At 37.5% G+C, this 22,674-nt stretch overlaps 1 protein-coding gene across 1 annotated transcript in view; it reads right to left on the reverse strand.

The window, feature by feature from the left end:
• The window catches only part of DNAH11 (dynein axonemal heavy chain 11), a gene marked incomplete at its 3' end in the record, with an annotated part of 228,403 nt that overhangs the window by 25,656 nt on the left and 180,073 nt on the right, over nt 1-22,674 (reverse strand). The window contains 8 exon segments of the mRNA XM_083379026.1: nt 94-221; nt 1,874-2,022; nt 3,175-3,368; nt 3,846-3,968; nt 6,236-6,406; nt 8,117-8,257; nt 10,399-10,563; nt 12,708-12,912. Coding sequence (XP_083235152.1) covers nt 94-221; nt 1,874-2,022; nt 3,175-3,368; nt 3,846-3,968; nt 6,236-6,406; nt 8,117-8,257; nt 10,399-10,563; nt 12,708-12,912 — 1,276 coding nt within the window.

The following is a 22,674-nucleotide window of genomic DNA, read 5'->3' on the forward strand; positions in this document are numbered from 1 at the left end:
ATTTCTCAGAAAGCCATTCCCCTTTTTATCACTTCCATTACTGCTATGAAATGAAGCAGAGAAGGTACATCAATTATATTGTTTTACACTTACCTGGAGAATAACCCAGTGTCCAAGTTTGGCAGCTTTTTCTATTGCCTTCTCTGCCACAATCTCTTGACCTTGTCCTAAAGAAATATTATGAAGTTTCCCACAGTCAATTGTGAATCCAAGTTTCTTGCCTGCAAGTGGGGCAACAGGGGTGGGAGTGGGAAAATAAATAAAAGGAGAGAGAGAGAGAGAGGGTTGGAGGAGAAAAGAGGATAATGCACCAATAATTTCTCTATCACTGGAACAATGCACATATGGGCTTTTTTTGTGAAGTACTTCAGTCAGCCCCATTTCAACAAGCAAAATTGTGAGCTCTCGAGAGCAGACTTATGGCTAATATTAGAGAAGGCAAGCTGCAGAAATCTGCTCCCTTGGTTTTAAGATAATGAACCTTTTGACATTTTGATAGATGCTAGGTATTGTTACCAAGCTTTATAAAGTCATACAGGGGGTGCAAATCATTTCCGTTATAAAAAAGGGAGCAACATGTGGTAGCTATCACATCAGTTTTTTAACTGATTGGTTCAGGAGGAAAATGTGTTAGTTCCTCACCTTGTGAGGCCAGGGTCTAAATTGAGCACAGTCAGGTCACAGCTGTATTAACCTGGTATTCTCAGCAGAGTCAGTGGGGAATAGTAATCCTAAGTACAATGCGACAGTTTCTTACACAATGAATATAGTTTGTATAATGACCATTATTTAGTCACAGGGGGTGCAAGATTACATGAGCATAGAGAAAATTGCCCTCTGGCCCTCATCTAGTCAAAAGGTAAGAAACAGCACAAAAGAGCTTGCATTATGCCAAGCAGAGGAATGTTCAATTCTAAAAATTTCTTCGTACTGCAGCGTTAATAGCTGCACACTTTTTATCCACTTCCACGGTGAATGGTGGTTCAAGGCAGAGAGGAGGAAGTCTTTAAAAACTTAACTCTCGTTGAAGAAAACAATTGCAAATTTAAATCTGCTTTATATTGGGATAATGCTTGTTTGTGCGATTTTTTGGGTGGTGGTGGTGAGCTTAACATGTATTAATTAAAGACTAAATCCTGTTCTGAGTCAGAGTAAGAGTTTCCATTATTACCAATCATAAATTAAGGGAAATTCTGTGGACTTTGCAGCCCAACAATATTTGGAGAAATGTTTTGTTACCAACCAGAGCAAAATATCTATAACAAACAACTGTAATACAGATTGGCAAAATCATGGTTTAAGTCTCTTAGATACTGGGCAAAAATGCTTCTTCATGTCTTGGTCCCCAAATTCCTATTGGTTTTTGCCTATTTAAGTCAATGGACTTAAATAATTAGGATTAGTTTGAACACATAAATAAATATCAGAATTATATTTTAACATATGGACTTTTAGTCTTGAATTCAAAATAAAACGTATGTTTTAGACGTATTTCTCTATAAATGAGGCTATGAAAAATTATTTCAATACATGTTGCATGCTTCCTATTAAAATTATTTTCTTTTTTCTGACTCTTTTTAGCATAATTTTTCCTTATTCCCCCAATCCAAATCAACTAGTTTTTAGCTGATAATATTCACATGTTCATTATGACAACAAAAAATTAATCTCCAATCAGAGAGGGAAATGGAAGAAATGTATATACTTTACTAATACATGACCTTCATGTATTGCATTCCATGTATTCAACTTACATGTGTTTGCATTCTGTTGATTTTTTGAAACTGAGTGAAAGGAAAATTTACATTGCTGAATTTCCAGATGTGTATAATTTTAAACTAAAACAATATTCATACAATGAAATAAGGCTTACCAAGTGTTTCCATGTCTTTCAGAGGGTCCACTCCAGGAGAAAGAATGAAAAACACAGGAGTAGTTGGACTGCTTTCTTCATAGGACTTAGCCAAGTCTATTCTTGTGCCATCCACATACTTCGAACCTAGCTTTTCTTCTACAAAATCTCTGCAGTAATACACACATACATAATAGTCAGAATTAGAAGCCATTAACCCTAGGTCCTAATTCACAACCATGAAGAGCCGACTGAACTGAAATTTTAAATCCATAATTATGAAGACTGCTCCTATGTAATGTTTCCTTCATGTGAATCATTTGCCATTTTATATAACACCCCATGTTCTATTCACAATAAGCAAGCCTGGGGAAAAAAAGATGTGATAGGACAGACAGATCAGCAAGAAAAGCACCTAGGTATGAATAAATCAACAGCTTTCAAATATGGCTTTAAAGTTGTGCTATCTGGATGTGTGTTTACCTTATATAAAACATTCTAAATCAGATTCATTACACCCGAGAATTTGTTTTCACTTTAGATCAGGAGTTCCCAACTCCTGGTCTGCGGACCGCTACCAATTCATGGGCCATTGGGAGCTGGGCCCTGCAAGCAGCGGGCAAGTGTGTGAAGCTCCATTTGCACCTGTGTGGGATTAGGTTGCACACACAATAAAAAATGGGATATTTGAGGGAACACCTGCTGCCAGCATCAAGCTCCCTTCATCCAGTGCGCTCCCACAGGGTCTTCCCAGGGTGCCGCCGGTTAAAGATTGCTGGCGGGCAACACCCAGGGGTAGGGCCTTCTCAGTGGGCGCGCCTGCCCTTTGGAACCAGCTGCCCGCGGAGCTTAGGACTGCCCCCGACCTCCGTTCATTCCGCCGGGACCTGAAGACTTGGCTCTTCGAGCTCTCTGGCCCAGGCTGAGAATTTTTTAATTTTTAATTTTAACTGGGTTTTTATTTTTCTCAGGGTTTCATTTAATCTTTTTAAATTTGTTTTTAACTTTTGTATTGATTTTCTTTTAAATATCCTGTAAACCGCCCAGCGTCCTTTGGGAAAGGGCGGTATATAAATCTAAATAATAATAATAATAATAATAATAATAATAATAATAATAATAATAATAATAATAATAATAATAATAATAACAAGACCATCTCCTCCCTCCTGCTGCCACCACCTGCCACTGCCAGTCCATGGAACCAGAAAGGATCACTTGGAATGCTACATAGCATGTAACGAGGATGTCCAAATATGTAGAGAACATATTCACATACCCACAGACATTTTGCTCTTCTTCCCCCAAATCAGACATTATACCTCAGAGCATAAGTTATCCGATCTGGGCGCAACGCCCGTAGTATAATAAGTTTCTCAAAAGAAGTTTTATTTTTCCATTCCTGGGGTAATTTTTCTTTTTCCGGACATTCTGAATCCACCCATTTTTTCCATCTCTTAGCAGAACCTTCAATGTCTTTATCTAATCCTCGGAATTCATCCATTAAGGCAATGGCCTGTAATGCATTAATGGAATGCATGAACAGTTGGCTTTCAGATGATTATTAGGAATCATTAGAAAGAAAAACTATCATGTGTCAATAATCTTACTGCAAGTTACTATATAAAGTCTGATTTTCAACCTGTAAGCTATAATATTAGGTAAATGCTCCCACAGCTAAAGACCCCAGTTAGTAGAGAAAATACTAAATTATGTTTCAGTAGACTTCTTAATATTTTTAAAACAGTAATTATTTAAAATCAAGATAGATAATATAAAATGTAGTATATAAATTGAAAACTGTATTTACTTCAAAGCAAAGCAACTTTAGATCAGTGTTTAGAATACACACTGCATTTAAATTTTGGGAAATTAGGACTCTGAAATAAAGATACACATAATTAAGTTAAAAATCACTCAAACATAGGAGCCAGTGCATTTTTACAGTACCCAAAGATAAAAAATATCTCAGAAAAAGTGTTTCTATACTTACCTTAATAGAACTCCATGGCTGAGTTGCTAGAAAGTCAACTGGACTTTTATAGTTGTGTTCAACTTTAAACCGTAGCAAGAAATTCAGCATGGTAGGCTCTATTTCTTTATTCCCCAACAAAATCTAGGAAGCAGAGTGAACAAAAATATAAAACTAACTTTTAGATTTGGTTTGTTAATACATATTATTTATCCATTCATTTATTTTATGAAATTTATAGATTACCCTAATCTGTTACAACTGTGGGTAGCTAAGAGAGACATTTGTTTTTATTACAGGCAAAATAGGTATAGGTAAAATTACCATTTTTATTATAAGACCTTTAACTTTTGCATATATCTGATTCTTTAGGCAAACATTTATTTCTGCTCTGATATAAGAATAGAGCATCAAAATAAAAATTTGCCTCCCTCCTATGCCTGCCGTACTCTCTAATTGCTTCTTCTCAAAAGAACTGTCTCAACTCTTTCAGACCATTTGTCTGGAATGATGTAGGGTCTCTTGTTTGAGTAGGGGGTGGACTAGAAGACCTCCAAGATCCCTTCCATAACTCTGTTATTCTGTTATTCTTGCTCTTGTTTTGTAGTGCCAATGCCATTTCTTATTTTCAACATAGTGATATCTGTAAATAAAGGTAAAGGTAAAGGTTCCTCCGCACATGTGTGTTAGTCGTTTCCAACTCTAGGGGCCAGTGCTCATCTCCGTTTCAAAGCCAAAGAGCCAGCGCTTGTCCGAGGACATCTCCATGGTCATGTGGCCGGCATGACTAGACACCAAAGGCGCACGGAACGCTGTTACCTTCCCACCATAGTGGTCCCTATTTTTCTACTTGCATTTTTACGTGCTTTCGAACTGCTAGGTTGGCAGAAGCTGGGACGAGTAACAGGCGCTCACTCTATTACGTGGCACTCGGGATTCAACCCGCCAAACTGCTGACCATCTGATCGACAGGCTCAGCGTCCTAACCCACTGAGCCAGATCTGTCCATTTAGTTTTAATTAATAATCAAATTAACTGAATGCTATTTTCCTCCATGTATGTGAAGGTGGGCTTTGGAGAAATTAGTGATAGAGTGTTAAAACATCTTGAAATATTTTAACCACAAAATGTTCTAAGATGGAATGAAGAACACCATTTTGCTTCAAAGATGAAAAGCAAACAAACAAACAGGTGATCTATTTCTGAGTATCCTGTTTCAGGCCCTATGGTTTATTTTTGTTTAGCAGCTTATCATTGGACAATTTCCCCCCTCACCCAAAGATCTGTCAGCCTAACTAATTTAGCACTGGGACTGTAAAGCTATTGGTGAGACTGGATAAAAAGATGTGGCAACAAAATACATATATACTCAGAGAGAATATATAAGAAAGTAAGGTACAGTAATTAAAAGAAAAAATAAAACATTTTGCTACTGGGAAGCTATAACTGACATGGATTGAAAGATTATAGAGTCCTTGTTTTTTCTATACTTTATTTTGCAGATAGATAAAGCAAAAATGTGTTCATTTACACATTAGTGTACTTTGTACATGTTTTGAATGCTACGGATGTTGGATAAATTGCCCAGTTGCTTGTGCTGAGACTGCTATTTATTCCAGTTTCTCAAAAGTTAAGTCTGTTTGGTTTAAATTCTTAAGATATATTTATCAGGTTCCTTAGTTTGTGTCTAGTGCCATTTTTATATGAAAGCAGGACTACTTAAAGCTGAATGAAGCACATGGATTGAGACAGTGGTGGGATTCATATATATATGAACAACTGGTTCTCTCTGTGGATGCCACTTCCGGAAGTCCATTCTGGGCCTGGGCAACAATAAATTAGTTACCGGTTTTGCCGAAGTGGTGCAAACCGGCTGAATCCCACCACCATATTAACATTTTTGAAGTTTGGTGTGGTTTATTTTCCCCATTAAGACTACCATGCTCTAATGGTAATGGGATATAATTTGGCCAGGAAGAATCACAGACAAAAAAATATGTGGTACAGAGCATTAAACTGACCATAGCCCAATTCACGTTTAATTCGAAATCCCCATTATTTCCTATGACAAAAATGGTGGAAACTTTTCAAGATTTTTCCACTGAAATCTGGAACATTCAAGCCATTACAAGTTTTATTTCATCAGAATACAAACCACTTGAAACATCTATTGACATGTTCTGAGTGCAACTGTTTTGTTCCAAGTTCATGGTGCTCCATATTCATGGTGCTCCATATTTAACCAAATAGCAATTAATTATTTGATTGCCAAATCTATCCTGCAACGTTATATATATTATTAACCTCAACTCATAGAAGTAAAATTTGCAAAATGTTGATTTACATCAATAAACGCATCCTCAACTTTAAAATGCCAATGCTAATAATAAGAACAAGTAAACTGTTGTAACCTGAAATATTGCCTGGCCAAGAAAAATGAGTTTGTCCCTCTCAAAAAGTCCCTGGCTAATATGTATGAAGGTGAAATATGTTATGGCTTCTGTCAAGTTAGAGATATGTTCCTGGATGTCATCTGATGCTTCCGCTCGGTCAATAGCTTTATGAAATACATTCTTGAAAGCCTAACAAAACAAAACAAGAAAACATTCTCTCAAAATTTCTTTTGGTAGGGAATGTGGCAACTTACTAATACTGTTATCATAGGCATAAACATTAAGGATATTATAACACAAATTAAGGATATTATAGTAACAATAGTAACAATAGTAACAATAGTAATTCTTGCCCTGTACACCGCCCTGAGTCCTTCGGGAGAAGGGCGGTATAGAAATATTAATAAATTAAATTAAATTAAATTAAATTATAGTAATACCTCTTTTTTGTGAATGAAATTTAAAAAACCTCCTTAGAAATGTGTTTTCCAAGTTCCAGAATGTCATCTAGCTTTTTTAGCTGACCAAGAAACAGAGAGTATATAAAAGGCAATGTGATGATCTAGATGTGATGTGCAATGATTTTGTTACAAAGGGGTAGGTTTTATAGCACTCACTTAATATTGTTCTGGGGAAATACATGTATTTAACTTGAAGTATTTTATGAATCTGAATGATTCAATTATTAGGAAGAAGGAATTGGAGCTTCAGACATGTAAAAGAATTTGATTCTTTAATTTGGTATTATTACATTTCTGTTGCCAGGAATGGAAGAAACTATTTGTGCAATTTGATTTTTCTGGTTCCAGAAAAGTTTTGAATTGAGAAAGAGAAGCACCATTTATAGCTTTTTCTCAGACTTTGGTTATAAATGCATTTCTGGTTGTAAATGTAGTAAGCTACAAGATTTTAGAAATGGCTGCACTGGGAGGCAATATGCTGGAATGAGTTTTACATTAGTGGGTAACTAATTTGTGTTAGGAAAAAATGGGGTTGTGCTAGATATATCTACAGATAGATAGACACACACACACACAGTGAAAGACAGAGACAGATCACAAATACACAGACACATACACACTCACACACACACACTTTGCAAGACAGGTTTAGCTTAAACAAGAATGAAGAGTTAAAAGAATAATAAATCAAAACATATTTTCCCTTAGCAGGGAGAAAAAAAAATCAGTTGATTCATGAACTATGTATAAGGAAGAAAGATTTATTCAGAGGCAAATGCCTTAAAATACTACTGTATTTGAAGAACTGAGAGGACCCATATCATGATATGTTCATAAATTACCAGATTATTTTTAATTTACTTAAAACCCATTTACAAAACTTGGATGAAGGGAGGAGAAATAATCAAGTCTAATGTGAAATAATCAAGTTCTCAAATGTTGACTGTTTTTCTCCTCAAACAAACGAACAGAAAAAAGGGAATAAGTGGGGAAAAGATGTCATGGACAAAGTATTGGAAGACACTATAATGGGCTGAAGCCCATTATAAAACGAGAAGGGTCTGGACAGTGTTGCTTGTAGCTGCTCTGAATAATTCTAATTTTCTGTTGTGATTCTCTGCTGTTCCAAGGTACTACTATTCTGTTTAATATTTCATTAATATTCCCCCACTGACACTGGAAAAACAGCAATATATTCTGAGAAGATATTGCATTTGTTGCGCTATACAATCATATTTTCCCATTTCACAATTCTCTAGCTAGAAATTGTCTGCAAGTTTTCAATATAATATAAACTATTATGACTTGACTATCATAAATGACTTTACGTTATTTACAAATTATCATATCACTTTCCTACTTTCTGGGGATATGATTGCTGGTACTCAGCTTTCCCTTTATTTTTAGTTTCAGAAACAAAGCAAGAAAAAGTTAGTACCTTCAGTGAAAACTGATAGATGGGATTGATTTTGCTTAGATCCTGAATGACAAAATAAAGAAGAGAAGCTCTTGCAGCTGCTGGTCTATAATGCTCTCTGGCTTCATTAATATTAACTTCATTTTCTCTGGCTTCTGCAGCCTGTGAGATAACAACAAAGGAGGTTACATAATTAGAGCAAATTCACAGCAATGTTTAAGCTGCAATCTTACAGAGAATTACTTAGGCAAAATTCCCTTTGACTTAAAAATGAGAACTGTAGAGGCGTACTAGCATATAGTTTACACTGGTTAACTACTGACCTGCTAAATCTTTATCACTTTTTTTAAAAGATGCTTTAAAATGGGAACTAAGATATTAGCATCTATAATGAATCCATATCATTGTTCAGGATTGTTGATAGATTGTTTTGATAATATTACTTATGAATGATACAAAAGTCAAAAGTGCTAATCTCTAGTCTATAGGGAAGCTCTACAGCTATTTCAGATGTGGAAGATGAGAATGATTAGATGAAAACTGTAAATAAGCAGTTGCAGGACTATGCAGTTCAGTTTCTGAAATAATGATGGAAGTTAAATTCATGATTTTTTTCATCTTACAGAAATCTGTAAGTATTGATGGTGATAATAGTGTATGTTATAATGTTAAATTATACACACACACACAGTATATATACAGTATATATACTGTTATGATTTGACCATAACAACAGGAGGGCATAATAAATGACTTTAAGTTATTTAAAAGTTAGACAGTCAGGTGTCTCCAACCTTGGGCCACTCTATGGATCAACATTGCCATGTCCCTCTGTCTCATACTTCCTCCTTCAGATCTGTGATGGTGATCCTGGTGTCATCTTTTATAGTGTCCAGGTGTTCTGACTTGGACTTTTGGTTATTTTTGCAGTCCATGGGATGCATAATAGTCACCTCCAGCACCACCATTCAAAGGAATTATAATATAATATAATTAACATAATGTAATATGCCCTGGTTGGCACAGTGGTTCGAATGCAGTGTTATAGTCAAACACTGCCCACAGCTTGGAGTTTGATCCTGATGGGGTTCAAGATTCACTCAGCTTTCCATCCTTCCAAGGTTAGTAAAATGAGGAGCCAGATTGTAGGGGTCAATATGTTGACATTGTAAACCAGGGGTCCCCAACCCCTGGACTGTGGCCCACTACCTGCCACAGCCTGTTTGAAACCAGGCCGCAGGAGAAATGAGTGAGTATGCATGAAGCTCCACTTGTGCGAGTGGCAGGCAAGCTTGTGCATGTATGCAAATCTCCTCTGGTGTGAGTAGAGGGCACTTGCTCTCATGCGCAAAGCTCCATTTGCACAAATGGAACTTCATGTATGAGTGTCGTCCACTAGTAAGCATAAGTGCCCTCCACTCAAGCGCCCTCCAATTGCGTGAATGGAGTTTCGCCCACAAGCACAAGTGCCTATCCCTTTGCAAGTGTAGCTTTGAACACAAACACAACCACCTTCCACTTGTGTGTGAAGCTGCATCATGCCTGCCATTCCAATATGCCGGGCCGGGCTGGGCCTCCAAACTGGAAAGGTTGGGGACCGCTGTTGTAAACCACCCAGAGAGTGCTCTAAGTCTAAGTGCTATTGCTGTTGCTATCTGAGTAATGTGGTTTTACTTTTATAGAATTATTGTAAGGAAATTAAAGCTGGCATAATTAGGTAAAACTGTTAAAAAATACCTCTGGAAAATACAATTTTTAACTTCTGAAAATTTATTTTTTTTCCATTGTGAGAGGTAGGTTTATTAATCTCATTAATAAATCTCATTGAATTTCATTTGTTATAAGTAATTAATATCATTGAATATAATGTAAAAATATGGCATGTCTATATCTTTTTCTAAAGTCAAGCTTCTAATAATTTTGAATAAATTATGTAATAATTATTTCATATGTATAGAACTGATGCAGATTTCTAGGGTCATAACTGATCCCTAAAATACTTCTATGATGTTGTGATTCCACTCTTCTCCCTTAATCAACTTTTAAATGTCACTGGCCAAGTTGTTTTAATATCATGATTGCAAGCACTGAGCATTTAAAAATGGAAATATGCTTTGTCGTTAGCCACCATGGTGAGCCCATGGTATTCCAAGAAACCAGAATTTATTTACTATATTGGGGAGATCAAACTGCTAAGATTTATGTCACAGGAAGGAAGGAGATCCACATAGTAAATCTGGATTTCTCTTCTGATAAAAAAATGTACTTGCAGTTAACGAAGTCAAACCCTAAAGCTGCAGTACCTTGACTTCTATCTCTGCTGCCATTGATTTTGTAGTTTCAAGTTTCTCCACAAGTTCAGTATCTCCTAAGAAGCTGCCTTCAGCAGCAGAAAGGCGAAAAAGTAGATCATCTTCTAAGATTTTCAGTTCAATTTTGAAATCATTCTGTTGTTTTGTCAGAAGAGACTAGGAAACATAATGAAAAGTTTGGAAAATAGAGATTATTCATGGGAAGAGTAATTGAGGCCTTCAAGATATTCAGACTGAAGCTACATAATTCCTAGTTATTATCTATATTTGTTTAAAATTTTCTTCTTTCCAGTCAGTCTGACTCCTCTAATAACTCCTCCAGTGCTCTTGGAGCCAGACAATACAAGCCAAATTACAATTCTATGATTATTCATGGCCAACTATCAATTCAATGAGTTACAAATATGTTCTAACTGATCTTAGACAATGGGCCATTGATTTAGGGCTGCAAGCTGACTTCTCAGCTGTACCCAGAAACACCTTCTTGAGCCATTTTGCACACCCACTCCAACCACAGTCAGATATCTCAGTCACATAACAATCCCAAAATTTAGAAGGGCACTTTCTTTATCCAGACTCAATACCCTTCCAATGGCTGTTACTGAAGGAAGATACAAAAAATCCCCTTTGAAGAAAGACTATGTCTGTGCAGTTGCAGAATAATTGTTTTGAACACATTATGCCCTATTGTCGCCTCTATGTTATTATTACCACTTTCCACTGGTCATTCTGATTTGTTTTATCTTAAATGCTATTATCAGATCAATCTGACTCCATCTCTCTGTCCATAGCCAGGTACTGCTCAGTAATCTACACTTTATACTTTAGGATTGATTCTAACCTCTCTTAGATATTTTAGTTACATTTAGTTACATTTATACACACATTTCTTTTCTTTTGTATTTTATTCTAATTAACTGCAATTTCTATATTCTAATGGTGGTCTATGACCAAATAAAGATTTGCCTCTGTTATTGTCGATGATGATGATGACAATCATGATGAAGTCTCTATTTGCAAGAATGGACAGGAATTGAAATTCAACAGTAACAGAGCAGCCTACCTTGCCTAGAACAGGGGTCAGCAATCTGAAACAGTGAAAGAGCCACTCGGAACTGGTTCCCTCACAAAAGGAAAAACTGGGAGCCGCAAAAAACATGTGTGCACGTGCGCATACATGGGCGCATGCGCAGAACAGGGTTTGACTGAAGAGTGGAGCCAAGGCGAGATAAGCACCTACCCTGCATATTTGAATTGATTGGTTGAACTTTTTTAGTCCCACTTTTTTTTGGGGGGGGGACTGCACATGGCAGAGGACTGGGAGCCGCAGGAGACGGCTGAAAGAGCCGCATGTGGCTCCGGAGCCGCGGGTTTCAGACCTGTGGCCTAGAACATGATAAATGAGCAGCATCAGTGATGTTTGATGATGTATGATGAGTATATCGGTGTCATCCATAAAGGCTGCCTTCAAGAAGAGCAGGTAATCCTCAGCCTACAATCTTTTGTTTAACAAGTTTTCAAAATTATGATAGGGCTGAAAAAAGTAACTTATGACCAGTCCTTGCACCTATGACTACTGCAGCATTCTGCAGTTACATGATCAACATTTGAGTCATTTGCAATGGGTATATATTTACCATAATTGCAGTGTCTCAGGTTCATGTGATCACCATTTGTGATCTTCCCAGCCAGCTTCTAACAGGATACATCAATGGGGGAAAAAAGCAATGGAATTCATTCTCTAAGGATTTGCTTCCACTCTTCTGCCAGCTCTTTAATTGCTATATTATTTTAACATCTATTTTATCATTAATTTGAATTTGTATCTTTACCTTATTATATGGTTGTATGGCTTACATACATACTTACATACTGCAAGGCGATCAAACCAGTCAGTCCTAGAGGAGATCAACCCTGACTGTTCTTTAGAAGGCCAGATCCTGAAGCTAAAACTCAAATACTTTGGCCACCTAATGAGAAGGAAGGACTCACTGGAGAAGACCCTAATGCTGGGAAAGATTGAGGGCAAGAGAAGAAGGGGACGACAGAGAATGAGGTGGCTGGATGGAGTCACTGAAGCAGTAGGCATGGGCTTAAATGGACTCCAGAAGATGATAGAGGACAGGAAGGCCTGGAGGAACATTGTCCATGGGGTCACGATGGGTCGGACACGACTTCGCAGCTAACAACAACAACAACAATGGCTTACATGGTAATTATCATCTTATGAAAAATTTAATATATAAATAAATAACTTAATCTAATTGACTTTGTGATACCATAGCATCATGTAGGCTCACCTTGACTGTCTCCAGCTCTGGTCGTTCAATACTAACAGCCTCAGCCAACAACTGGTCTTCCAATCCATCCTTTGTAACTGTAAAATTAATTAAAGTGGTCTGAGCCTGCAGCTCTGGTTTATAGTGGGGGTTGGCCAGTTTAGTGTGAAGAATGAGACGGAAATTTTTGTTGAATTCACATTCTCTGTCCTCAATTTTGATATACCTGAGATTGATTAAAATGAAAATTATTATAATGTTGAGTCCTCAAAAAATGCAGAAAGCATGTCAAAGGAGGCTAAGCACATTATTTATAAATAAAGCTGATGCTGTGCTTTAGTTTTCAACATGTAGCTTTTCATAAGATTTGTGTTTTTTTTAAAAAAAATACAAGTTAAGAAAAATTAAATTCACATGGGGATGTATGCATTCCCTGTTTAAAAATGTGCATGTTACACCAGTTTTAAAAGTACACGGCTTACACCAGCTACCTGCAATTAGTGCAGGTTCGCATCCCACCAGGCTCAAGGTTGACTCAGCCTTCCATCCTTCCGAGGTAGGTAAAATGAGGACCCAGATTGTTGGGGGCAATAAGCTGACTTTGTAATAATGCTGCTTGGGGGGCCTGGCGAAAACCCTAATAAGCAGGCATATACATAGAATGAAGGCTACTGCTAAGCTTGTGAGTCGCCCTGACTCTTCGGAGAAGGGCGGGATATAAATGGAATTAAAATAAAAATAAAAAATAAAAAAATATAGTACAGGAGAAGGGAAAGCAAATACACAGATATAAAGCTTTGGGGTAAAATACAAATAAAATTCTAGCCACCTGTCATTCACCAATCATCCTAGTTTTCAGCCTGTTTAAAAAGCTAGGTTTTTAGATCTTTTTTGAACGACAGAATAAAAAGACAACATAGTTGAGACCAAACACGTCTGTTAAGGATGGTATTCTAGTAGGTAGGAGCAGCTACAGAGAAGGCAGTATCACACTAGATGGCACTGTTTAATCTTTGGCACCTCAGAGCATGCCCATCTAATCAGACAGAACCTAAGAAAAGTGGTTCCATAAATATAAAGTAATGTGCTAAAGCCAATCCTAAGAACCGGGATACCAAACTATATACTGAAACATTTTTCTCTTTGTATGGTCAGATTTTTTCCCCATAATAATTTAAAATTTGCTGTACAGTTTGAATATGTCATCAAATGTCTATTCACAGAACATATGCTGAACTTCAATAAGTGCTCTGCTGCAAGGGAAAATGGAAGACTGATTTCAGAAATTGGCAATAGAACAAAGAGGGCAATTTTGTAACTCACTGTTTTCCTTTATTTACAGAGAAACTTACCTGGGGAACAATTTCAAGCTATTGCAATGCTAAAATGGCTCATTTTAAAATGAGATCTGGAGCCTTGTACTAAAATTACACTTTATATGTGCTCAACCCTCAGAAGTAATAAATTATTACCAGATTTTGTGGTTATCAGCTATGAAAGGCAAGCACTGCACAATGATTCAGTGAGTTTTATCACTATAGCTATGTTGTGGTTTTTTATTTAATTGCAGATTTGGGGAAAATAAATGTTTCTGCTATTGCTCTCTTATGGTTCAGCTACGATAGCAGCCAAAGAAGTAGAGGGGAAAAGGATGACAGAATTAATTCATCCAATTCAATAAAAGACATTTATGTAAAGGTTAACTCTGGAATTCAAGGTATGGTAATCATGGATTCCCCCCCCTCCCCAATATTCAACACAACTGATGTGAATGGAATCCTTAGAGAAGCTGTGATAGAGTAATTCCTCCACCTTCACATAGTGAAATTTATGTTGGCTATACTAGGATCTTTGTAACACAGTGGAGGAATATCTCTTTTCAACTATACTTACTTGCACCATATATATTTCCATTATAACCTTGTATCAAATATTTTAAACAGAGGAATATTCACGTGCAGGAAGAGAAATGCAAAGCTAGATTGTATGAACAAATAAATTTCTTGGTCTTTGCTCTTATGTGACTCAATAACACATACTGTACATGAATATAAAGAGTAAACAATTAAGGCAAACAATTATTTGCTCTCAGAAAACATTGTATCCTAATGAACTGAGTTTCTCCCCTTAGTACAAGAGATCATCAGAGAATACTTACGAGAATCCAAAGATTTACTGAGATATGAAAAAAAAACAGAAAACATACTAAACAAACTCCATCAATTATATGTCCTTTGCTAATGCAGAGAGTGAATTGTAGTGGATCAGGTGTAAATTTGTTACTTGTAATCACAGCAGGCAGACTCTATAAGTTTATTAAACCAATGAAGATAAAAGCAAAATGTTAAACTAAAAGATGAACACATTTACACCAGGTTCAAGGTAAACTGTAACATTTTTATTTATTTGTTTGTTTGTTTGTTTGTTTGTTTATTTGTTTGTTTGTTTGTTTGTTTTATATACCGCCCTTCTCCCGAGGGACTCGGGGCGGTGTACAGAGCAACGTATGTATACAGTTAAACAATAGTAAAAACAAATGAACCCCAAGAGCTGTCAGGCCAGGCCGGCCTGTTGGAACAGGTAAGTTTTTAAGTCGCGCCGGAAGGTGCGAAGGTCAGGGGCCATCCGGATATCGGTAGGCAAGCTGTTCCAGAGGGTTGGCGCACCCACTGAGAATGCCCTCCCCCTGGGGGCCACCAGCCGGCATTCTTTGACCGGTGGCACTCTGAGGAGGCCCTCTCTGTGGGAGCTCACAGGACGGAGCGGTGTTGACGTTGGCAGTAGGTGCTCCCGTAGGTATTCCGGACCCATGCCATGTAGGGCTTTGTATGTCATCATTAGCACCTTGAATTTCACTCGGAAGGCAACCGGAAGCCAGTGCAGCTCACGGAGGAGAGGTGTGATATGGGAGTATCGGGAGGCTCCCAAAAGTGTTCGTGCAGCTGCACTCTGCACCAGCTGAAGCTTCTGAGTGGCTTTCAAGGGCAGCCCCATGTAGAGAGCGTTGCAGTAGTCAAGGCGAGAGGTCACAAGTACATGGGTGACTGTACGCAAGGCATCCAGGTCCAGATAAGGTTGTAGTTGGCGCACCAGCCGGACCTGAGTGAAGACCCCCCTGGTCACAGCTCCTATGTGATCTTCCAAGGATAGCTGTGAGTCTAGGAGGACACCCAGGTTGCGGGCCCTATCAACAGGGGGTAATAACTCACCCCCGATGTTAAGGGATGGGATGCTCTGAGTATCCTGGCATGCCGGTATGTACAGCCATTCAGTCTTGTCCGGGTTGAGTTGAAGCCTGTTCCTCCCCATCCATTCCCGAACCGCTTCCAGGCAACGGGACATCACATTGATGGCATCACTGATGCTGTTTGGAGTTGAGATGAAAAGCTGGGTGTCATCAGCATACTGATGGTACCCTACTCCAAAACCACGAATGATCTCACCTAGTGGTTTCATGTAGATGTTAAACAGGAGATGCGAGAGAACCGACCCCTGAGGGACTCCACATACGAGAGGCCTCGGAGTCGACCTCTGTCCCCCTGCCAACACCGACTGCGAGCATCCCAGGAGAAAGGAGGAGAACCACCGCAGAACCGTGCCTCCCACTCCCAATCCCCTGAGGCGCCGCAGCAAGATACCATGGTCGATGGTATCGAAAGCCGCCGAAAGGTCTAATAAGACTAGGACAGAGGAAGAAAAAGCTATCTCAGCTAGGAAAAAACCTGGTATTTAATGACATTTAACAGAACAAAACAATTTTCATTAGTGTTTATTTGGAGTATAAGGCATGTTTCATGCACTTTGGTATGGCAATCAGCAAACCAATTTGGTTTTAAGAATTCTCCTGATCACTGTATGTAATGATTTGTTCAGTGCTTTTTTTTGTAAAAGAAAAAGGTGCCGGAACTCACACATGTCATACAACCCACCTTGCCTACCCTACAAGGTTCCATCCAAAAAAGGTGCCGGAACTCACACATGTCATACAACCCACCTTGCCTACCCTACAAGGTTCCATCCAAAAAAGGTGCTGGAACTCCGTTCTGAGCGTTCTATGAGAAAAAAAAGCCCTGGATTTGTTTCACCAAAGCATACAGTATGTAGAAGGTTGAAACTTACTTTCAACATTCAAGCAAGAATTATTTGTATATACTGCAAATGGAATTGGCTTAATGTTCCTAAAAGTGGATTCGGCACTTTATAGTTTATAGACATGTTGTAAAGAGATAAGCAGGACTGGCTCTATGTTTTATATAAATCATAATATAATGTATTCTGGTTGGCTCCATCATATGACAACATATTTGAGATCTGGAGGACTTACATGATGGTTAAAAAAGACTCCTAATGTATTTATCAGTAAAGCTTCAACAAATATAAAGATAAAGCAGTGAGAATGCATTTTTCTATCTGGCAACTTAGTGTTGCCACAGCATGACTGAGGTTCTTTTAGAGTTATACTAGTGTATTTAAGGATGACAATTGCTTCACAGAGGCAACAGAGCCCCCTTAGTTCTTTGATTGCACATAAGCCGATTTAGAGGAATAGTGAACCCCCCCCCACACACTATTTATAGCATTGTCCAAACTTTCTTAGTCTAACTTTGTCTACCTGTCTCCCAGGGCTATTTGCTGGCAATCACCAGCTCTGTTGCTTAGTTACCAATTTTCCCCTTTCTCTTCTTCCATCCCTCTCATGTTTCACTATGAAAGAGAGATAGGGAGGGAATTGACTGAGTCACTTTGGGCTTGCTTAAAGCTTTCATCCTGCTTTTTCAGACCTTATCTCCTGTTCTTCTGCATAGATTTTCTTTTTTTCTAATTCCATTTATATCCCGCCCTTCTCCGAAGACTCAGGGCGGCTTACAAGCTTAGCAGTAGCCTTCGTTCTATGTATACGCCTGCTTATTAGGGCTTTCACACACACACCCCAAGCGGCATTATTACAAAGTCAGCTTAATTGCCCCCAACGATCTGGGTCCTCATTTTACCTACCTCGGAAGGATGGAAGGCTGAGTCAACCTTGAGCCTGGTGGGATGTGAACCTGCACTAATTGCAGGCAGCTGGTGTTACTTAAGGAGGCATTAGCCCACTGCTCCACCAAGGCTCTTTTTTGTGTGATGCATCTAACTGGGTCTTCTGTCTAGTCACTTCTAGTCTGGAGTTTGCAGACATCTTAATACACCATACAGAATAGAGCTGGAAGGGACCTTGGAGGTTTCTAGTCCAACCTCTTGCTCAAAAAGAGATCTTGTACCATTTCAGACAAGTGGTTGTCCAGTCTCTTCTTAAAAGTCTCCAATGATGAAGCACCCACAACTTCTGAAGGCAAGCTGTTCCACTGATTAATTGTTCTCACCGTTAGGGAGTTTCTCCTTAATTCTAGGTTGCTTCTCTCCTTGATTGATTTTGTTCCCTCTTGATTGAGCTTGATTGTGTTTGATTGATCAAACAATTGATTTGTTTTGATGAAACAACTGATCCAAAACAACTGATCTGATTGATCAAACAAGAAATCAAGATTGATTGATCTTGTTCGCTCTGTCCCCATCTGCCTTAATTTTGGGGTGATGCATATCTATCTGGATTTTTACTTCTTTTCTGGAGGAAAGGCTCCAGCTGACATTTTTATCCTCTTCTCCCCCTCTGGAACAAGAAAGTGGCAACTACACATGCTCATGCTGTGTCTCTCCAGCCACCACTTCCTGAACAGTTTTTCCAAAAGCATTTTCTGCCTTGATGCTTCAAAGTGTACAGACTCAAACGTTGCAATGTCTGTATCTTTCCCTCTTTCTCATTTCTTTTGCAGTTCATATTGGAGCATGAACCTCCAAAACTGAGGTGGTGCATCCCTCCTCCAGGCTTTAAATCCCAAGATTTATACTGTATGCTAGGCTCCATCCTCCCACAATAGCCCTGGCTGGAATTCAAGAGTGTTCATCTGCCCTCATAAGAGCACAACTGCATTCCAAAGTCACATCTGAGCTTCTCCTCCCCACTTTTTCTCTTTCCTTCTGATGACCCACAACAGCACAGCAGTAGCAACCTGGCCACAAAACCAATATGCCGAAGGATGCATATTATCCGTACATAAACATAACAGTTTTCCACCTTTGAGTTAAGGTGCTTGGAGAGGCTTCTGTGTTTTCAGACTTTAATTAGTACTAATGCCAATCTGGATGCTGAAAACATTGTAATCTGGTATTTCAGGATCTTCCTTCATAGTTTTTTTATGTTGACAACAACTTCCAAAAACTAAAGGCAGGATATAATTTTAAAAAGTTGCTTCACAGATCATGAGGTTTGCTAATAAGAAAAGCCAGTAAATTTGCTTTGGAAGGTGCATACGCTGATAAATCTTTCCAGTAATACTTTCTGTCGATTGATATCACAAGATATATTTTATTTAAAATTAGGATTGTCTGAAGCTCAGTAGATCTAATTATTTGTAATTACCTAGTTGTTGTCAGTATGTGGCCCTTTTATGACAGCAGTAGCTGTAGTAGGTCAGGTTCATCTGTATATCTTTTCAAACATAGGATTAATGTACTATTGATAAAACCATTACTAGAACCAAATTAAAGTCTGAGCTGATGTATTGGTCCATAGGGTGCTGTCAGACATGAAAGGAGTAATTAGTATTCATTACTTCATACTCTGCAACATTCCAATTATTAATGAACTTCAAACTGTTGATCTGCATCAAATCTATCATAAGCATCTTTCTTTATTACAAGAGGATTGGAGAGTGTGAGTGTGAGTAGAAGAAATAACAAAATTTCAGTAACAAAATTACTGAAATAAACAAAAAATACAACCTGCTGAAAATGCTGTAAATATGGTTTACATGTTTTTGCTCTCTGTAGCCGCAGAACTTAGGGTGAATACAAAAACTGGTGAACTAGTTGTGGACTAGATTGAAAAGAACAGATGAAAGGAGTTTCAGAAGAATGTTTGGTTCCACAGACAGAATAAGCTTTGTTGCAGCAAAACAGCACTTAAGATATGTTTGCATTCATTGTGATACTTGCTTTAGATTATTGAAATATAGCTTTTTTGTGCCAGATTGCAAAAGACATTCCACGCACATACAGATACTATTTCTATTTGCAACATTAATCATTCATTGTCAACTAGTGTTCCACTAAATAATTATTATCTTATCTACACTTAAGCTTTGCATGAAATGACAATAAATTATATTTCTTGTACATCATGGGCTTGGATTGCACCATAAATATAATTATATTTGCTCTGTATATGTTTGAGCTTTTCATACAAATTCTCAGATGTATTTTGAAGAATTTAATACCTTTTTGGTATGACAATTTATCACTTTCTATACCTGTATAAAATATAGGTGTGTATCTATCTATCACAACCAAACTGAGAGTATATCACATAAACCTTAAAGAATTAATCCTACTTCAGAAAAACACATATAATAAATCTGGTAGCTTTAATGTCACCCAATCTTTGAATATGCAACTTAATGGACATGCATATGCTTTGTATGCATTTATGCTATGTTGTTGGAAACTGCAACTTTTACTTCTATTTTCTTTGAAAAGGGTTTATTTTCCCAACTGAAGAGTCAGAGATGAACGAGTACAGTAAAAAATCCTGCTAAGTTATTAAGTTTACTAAGTTTATATCACTACTCATGAGTCTTAATGATCTCAGTGAGATATATTGAAGAAAGTTTTGAGCTCTTTGGAATAAATAATAAATGGCTTAATTAAATTGTATCATAATACACATCTCTAAAAGTTATGCTCACTACTGCACCATTAAGCTATCAAGGTGAAGTCAATACACTTAGAAAACCCTAATTTAACATTGGCTATAAGCATAATTCATTTAATAAATGCATCCTAGGATTATGCAATATAGTAGTATAGCACTATAATTTATTATTTGAAGTTGATAACAGCAATAGTACCATTCTAGATGATGGCCTGGGTGATATCTCGATGACACTGATTATGTCTTATGGGCAAAGAACTCTGAAGATGCTGGAAAATTTTTAATCCTTGGTAAGATTAACTGATTCTTAAACCAGTAAATGATATTGCTTTGATTAATGGCTACTCATAAGAATGCATATTTGGTAAGGCTATGAAAACGTGGAGTAGATCAAATATAGCAGTAAAAAATAGTAAAGAACACCAATCATTATATCACTATTTCATTTTAATTTAATATACTTTTAACTTTCAGAAAAACAATGATAGAAAATGTGTATGTTTTAATGATAGAAAATGTGTATGTTTTGCAATATGTTAAAGATCAGCAATTAATTAACCACACAAAAAGCAATAAGTGCTTTTGCGCGTGCATGCATGTTTTTCAGTTCTTTTTTTTTTATTCAGTGAGAAAAATCCAGTCTGTCTTGGGCTTGAACAAGTTTGGTTGAATGTCTGAGTTGAATATACAAAGGAGAGTTAATAGGTGATCATTAGTAACAGAGGACCTGAAACTGGATTTGTTGAACTTCACCACTGAGAATGTTTGTTCACCTATGGAAGTGGATCCAAAAGGAAGTAATATCTTCTGAGCATGTTTCGTGTGTGGAGAGTTCTCCTCTCTAGAGGAGAGTAAAAATCCAGCAGTGGTACTGACTTAAAGTATTCTTGCCAATAGTGTATCAGACTGCTGGTCAATGAGTTCTAGCTGAACATCAATGGGAGTGTTATCCACACTGCAGGTAAAGGGAGAAAAAAAATCATGTGCATTTCATTCTCAACTGTTTCGAAGTCTTGAAATTGCCTTGAAAACTCACCATGTAATGCATCTCACATGGATAAGAACCTGCAGAAGTGATCAGCTGATAGTATGGTTTCCTTTAGCATTAGTAAATGGGTGGGAACGCTGTCCTCCACTTGATTTGAAAGAAACTACAACTTTCTCATGGAAGCCTTCACCAAGCTGTACATTTCATGTACAAAAAAAAAATAAATCCTTGCATTGCAGTTTGGTATTTAGTTCCTTAATTAGTGCAGTCCCATCAACAAGAAATCCAAAATCTGCCATCCAGTTTGCATCTAAGAGCTTTGAGATATCATTCATTTTCTTCCCTTTCTTTTCACAGAACTTTTGAATCTCTACTCTTGTATCCTGTAATCTTTTAAGCATTTTGCCAAGGCTGAGCCAGTCTCATGCTGCTTAAGTGCAAAAAATCTGTCTCTGATTCTATGTTCTTGCCCTGATAAAGTTAACTATTTTAGTTGCAACATCAATAACATGGTTAATTTTTAGCACTGACTTACACAACATCTCTTGATGTATAATACAATATAAAAATAATGATTTCTGTTCAGGGTTCATTTCAGTCATTGTATTCTACATCTGCTTCAAAAGTCTGACATTTTTCCTCCTCAGATTTGGACCATCATCCATAGTAAACACTGTCAGTTTGTCCCATTTCAGTCCCAGCTTGTCTAAGTATGCATTTACTTCTGTGAACAAATCACTTCCTGTTATCTCCTTTTCATTGATGGCATTTAAGATTCCTCTATAATCTTAAAGTTCTTCATTATCCCACGTACAAAGATGAGTAACTGGCTGTGTCACAAACATTGCAGTTCTCATCCAAAGCCACGGAGAAAGAATAAAAATTGTCTGCTTGTTTTGCAGCTGAGATCCCAGATTTCCTGTGATGACTTCAATCTTTCTCATTATGATTTGTCTCAAATGCCACTTTTTTCCTCAAGGCATATTAGCACTTCAGAGTCCATCAAATTCTCTTTGAAAAACTCTCCATCAGAAAATGGCTTATTGTTTTTTAAAATTTTGCAAGATATCACATGACTGGTCTTGACTGCTCCATCTCTGGATGCACAAAGCTTGGTAAAAAGTACTTATTAGTTTTGCAGCTTAGCTAGCAAGCATCAAATGCCCATGCCCACTCTGTAACATTTCCCTCCATATTTAATCAAATGGTGGCAATTCAAATTGTAATCCTTACGTGGCAATCTATATTCCATA

The sequence above is a fragment of the Vipera ursinii genome (assembly GCF_947247035.1).
Source record: "Vipera ursinii genome assembly, chromosome: Z".
NCBI lineage: Eukaryota > Metazoa > Chordata > Lepidosauria > Squamata > Viperidae > Vipera > Vipera ursinii.